The sequence below is a fragment of the Abramis brama genome (genome assembly GCF_963993115.1).
Source record: "Abramis brama genome assembly, chromosome: 20".
In the NCBI taxonomy this organism is placed as follows: domain Eukaryota; kingdom Metazoa; phylum Chordata; class Actinopteri; order Cypriniformes; family Leuciscidae; genus Abramis; species Abramis brama.
Window position 1 is genome coordinate 31,213,459 of NC_139982.1, and position 4,775 is coordinate 31,218,233.

At 35.0% G+C, this 4,775-nt stretch overlaps 1 protein-coding gene across 1 annotated transcript in view; it reads left to right on the forward strand.

Annotated features, from left to right (window-relative positions):
- Positions 1–4,412, forward strand: part of slc6a13 (solute carrier family 6 member 13) — a 29,238-nt gene extending 24,826 nt beyond the window's left edge. Inside the window, exons 11-15 of the mRNA XM_084095938.1 lie at positions 54–191; positions 1,101–1,203; positions 2,093–2,193; positions 2,675–2,845; positions 3,896–4,412. Coding sequence (XP_083952064.1) covers positions 54–191; positions 1,101–1,203; positions 2,093–2,193; positions 2,675–2,845; positions 3,896–4,060 — 678 coding nt within the window. The 3' untranslated portion in view covers positions 4,061–4,412. The remainder of the gene's footprint in view (positions 1–53; positions 192–1,100; positions 1,204–2,092; positions 2,194–2,674; positions 2,846–3,895) is intronic.
- Positions 4,413–4,775: the final 363 nt, after the last annotated feature.

The window sequence follows — 4,775 nt, forward strand, 5'->3', positions numbered from 1 at the left end:
GGTCCACATAGAGCAGAGCGTTGAGTCGAGCGGTGTGTGTTCTTCCTCTGCAGTTCGTGTGTGTGGAGAGTCTGGTCACTGCGATGGTGGACATGTACCCGACCTTCTTCCGCCGGAAGAACCGCAGAGAGTTGCTGATCCTCGCCGTGGCCGTCGTGTCCTTCCTCGTGGGGCTCATCATGCTCACGGAGGTGTGTGTCACTCCTGGGAACATCTCTGGGAAGATCTGGGAAATTAACACCCGCCAACCCGGGTGGTGTTTTAATATTTAGTTTGAAAATTGTCTCTGATTTTATTTGTGAAATTAGTTTTCTACTGCGTTTGCTTGTATTTATTGTATCCGCTGTAGTAAAGCACATTGGTCAGCTGCTGCTGTTTTAATGGTGCGATATAAATAAACAAAGCTTCAATCAGGGTTTGAAACTAACGCCCGCCAACCCGTCAAACGCTGGTAAAAATCAACAGTGGCGGGTAACGCTGTCAAATCACGAGCCAATCAGGTGTGTTACTTATTATGTGTACTCACTTTGCTGGGGAAGTTCGTGTGTAAGCCAAGTCTGCGCAGATTTAGCGCAAATACTCGTGAGTCTTCATGATATATTAAATACAGCATATAGCGCAGAATCTGCTCATATCTGCTTACTTGAACACACACGTCACTACGCAACAAATAACGGCGCGCTTGTTCATTTGCATTGAAGCAATAGCGAAGATTAAAAAGCATTTGGTTAACAGAACATTAACATTAACATATTTTCCAACATCCTACATGTTTCTGATGTTCTCTGTACTGGATTGATCTGTCCTCCTAAAACACATTTTGAAAGAGGATGAAAGAGGAAGCGAGGAGATGCTGGATGACAGGATTTTTGTTTGAATAAGAAATAATTGTATGAAATCCAAATTTTATAATATATAATATAATATAATAATATATATGTGATGTAGGTAATCTGGATCTTTTATTTTTCTTTGGCTAGTAGAAGTTCTGAATGGCCAGTAACTTAAACATTTAGTAGCCAAATTGGCCGGTGAGTGAAAAAGTTCATTTCAAACCCTGTCTATGAATATCATATTTTTATGATCTGTGTGTGTTTCAGGGAGGAATGTACGTGTTCCAGCTGTTCGATTACTACGCCGCCAGTGGGATGTGTTTGCTCTTTGTTGCTGTTTTTGAGACCGTTTGCATTGCCTGGATATACGGTGAGATTGTCTGTTACACTGCTGTGCATTTACTGCAGAAAGCAAGAAAAATGCCAAATTTATATATTTATTAAATATTTATATTCATATTTAAATTATTACAAAAATAATAAATAATGCAAGGCAGCTAACAAGGTTTTTGAAACAGGACTAATCTGTTATCTGTGCATTTGGTGCAGAAAGCAAGAAGAATGACAATTTTATACAGTCAAACCAAAAATTGTTTCGACACCAGATATAATTTTTTATATTTTTTTTACTAGTGAGTGCAGGACACTATAGTTCATTTATGTAAGTGAGGAGAGCAGAATAAAGTGAACTGTGACATATTATACCCAATAATTCTTCATTCAGTGACTACCAGTGACATTTGGGGCCATAAATGATCCAGACACTTTGAGCTGATCATGTTTTGCTGAAGTGTGTTTTCTTTAATTGCTAATGCTCTTTTTACACACAGACTGAACACAATGAAGCATTGCTTGGTCACTGGTTGAGCTAAACTGGTATTATCTAATTGTGTAGTTAAATTTAACAGCTGACAGATATTCAACATAATTCATGTGTGAGACAGTCTAACAGAAGGACGGACAAAACCAGTCAAATATCAACTGAGTTCTGCTCATATTTTATTACCGTTTTCTAAACTATAGCGAATAAACTGTGATAATGTGAGAAATGTTGAAGGTGTCTGAATACATTTTGGTTTGACTGTATATTAATTAAATATGTATATATTAATATTATTTAAATTATTACATAAATAATAAGAAACAGGACTAATCTCTTATCGGTCACATTTTTAGTAATTTTCTTTCTTTCTTTCTTTCTTTCTTTCTTTCTTTCTTTCTTTCTTTCTTTCTTTCTTTTTGTTGTTGTTGATTATCAGGTGCTAATCGGTTCTATGACAATATCGAGGACATGATTGGTTACCGTCCTGGGCCGTATATTAAATACTGCTGGCTCTTCTTCACTCCAGCCACATGTTTTGTGAGTCTTTCACCTTCTTTATACTTTATTCAACTTCCAAATAAGTGAATTTGAAGATTTTTTTAACCTTTATTAAACCTCTTCAAATAACAAGCAGACGTTATCATTGTCAAACTGAATGTATATGTGTTTATACAGAATATATATATATATGTACATACAGAAAATATACACTACTGGTCAGAAGTTTAGAATAATTACGATTTTTTAAAATGTTTTTCAATAAAGTTTCTCTTTCTTTCTTTATAAGTACAGCAAAATATATTGAATAACAAGAAATCTGCACCTTAAGCACCAAATCTGCATTTTACATTATAGATGTATATATAGATAGATAGATAGATAGATAGATAGATAGATAGATAGATAGATAGATAGATAGATTCTGGTTACTGCTGCATTTGTAGAAACTCTGTCTTTTAAAGTTTTAATTGAATTGAGTTTTACGATCAAGCGCTCTAATCTAGTCTTGTGTTTTCAGGGTACATTTGCGTTCTCCCTGATCAAATACACTCCCCTGAAGTATAATAACGAGTATGTGTACCCGTGGTGGGGTTACGCGCTGGGCTGGCTGCTGGCGCTCTCCTCCATGGTCTGTATCCCACTGTGGGCCGTTTATAAACTGAGCACCGCCAAAGGTTCACTGCGAGAGGTGAGCGACGGCATGCATCACACCAGAAATCACAGTCAAGTGCATTGCATTATGGGATGAAATGTCCCACATAGTGTGCTATGGTTGTATACTACAGATTTTGAGGAATGCATTGAGAACAGTGTTGGGGAAAATTACTTTGAAAAGTTATGCATTACAATATACGTTACTCCCTTAAGAAATAACTAATTGCGTTACTTAGTTATTACTCTTTTAGAAAAGTAATGCATTACAATATTGCGTTACTCCCTTAAAAAGTAACTAATTGTGTTAGTTACTTTTTTAGAAAAGTAATGCATTACAGTATTGTGTTACTCCCTTAAAAAGTAACTAATTGCTTTACTTAGTTATTACTCTTTTAGAAAAGTAATGCATTACAATATTGCGTTACTCCCTTAAAAAATAACTAATTTAGTTACTTGGTTACTTTTTTAGAAAAGTAATGCATTACAGTATTGCGTTACTCCCTTAAAAAGTAACTAATTGCGTTACTTAGTTACGTTTTTAGAAAAGTAATGCATTACAGTATTGCGTTACTCCCTTAAAAAATAACTAATTTCGTTACTTAGTTACTTTTTTAGAAAAGTAATGCATTACAATATTGCGTTACTCCCTTAAAAAGTAACTAATTGCGTTACTTGGTTACTTTTTTAGAAAAGTAATGCATTACAGTATTGTGTTACTCCCTTAAAAAGTAACTTTGATTCATTTTGAGGAATATTGAATCTTTTTTGTGCAAGTGAGATGAGTAAAGGCACGCTCACATTTAGTCTAGAACTATAATAACCATCATGTTCACACACAACGCCTCTGGACAAGAGAGCTGTCAGGTAATTAAAGGAGAAAACAAATTAAAAGTTGCGTTACTTATTTGAAAAAGTAATTTTAAAAGTAATGCGTTTTACTTGAAAAAGTTATCTGATTGCGTAACTCAAGTTACTTGTAATGCGTTTCCCCCAACACTGATTGAGAACAATTACATACTATGCAAACGTTACTGTAAAACAGTATTAGAATGGTTGTTATATTATTCCACTCTTTTATCCTCAGCGTTTCAACGAGCTCATCACGCCCTCGCTGGACCTGCCCAAATCCAGACGGGAACAGGAGAAAACTCAGGCCATTTTCTCAGCCGACGGCGAGACTCTTCGCCAGCGAAATGCCCCGAACAAAGATGGGTACTTACCCGTCAGCGAGAAAGAGTCGCACTGTTAGCCTGGCCGTCCCGTGACGGACCACTGCGTGTTTCCCCGAGGGTGGTGCTTCAAAACCTTCCCATGATACCTCACACAGTACTGGCAGCCAAATACGCCTTACGACACGCCAGGATGACCCTCGACCTCTCGAGTCTGTGAGAGGATCTGAAGATCCTTCTGATTTCATGCTTGCTCTCGTTGCTCAGAGGGTTAAAGCCAGTAAGTGTCAATATTATAGACAGCAGAATGTTGAAACACTGTTTGCAACCCGTTTTACTTCTGTAAAATAATCACACTTATTTTAAAGTAAAACATAATGTTTGATGTCTATTCTGGATTTAACTTTTTGATCAGACTGGCAAAAGCTACACAAAATAATATAAAAAATAAAATAAAATAAAAAGTATATATATATATATATATATATACAATTGTTTCCCATTTTTTTATATAGAATTTTGTGTAACTTTTGCCACTTTATATATATTCATAATAATTATATAATTATATAAATTTTATTGGATTTGCATTAAATTGATCAGACTGGCAAAAGTTACACAAAATTATATAAAAAATGGAAGAAGAAAAAATTATATATAAATATATATAAATGTGTTCCCATTTTTTTTTATATCATTTTGTGTCATTTTTGCCACTTTATATGTATTTATAATAATTAAATAATTATGTATTTTAATTTTTATTGGATTTGCATTAAATTGATCAGACTGGCA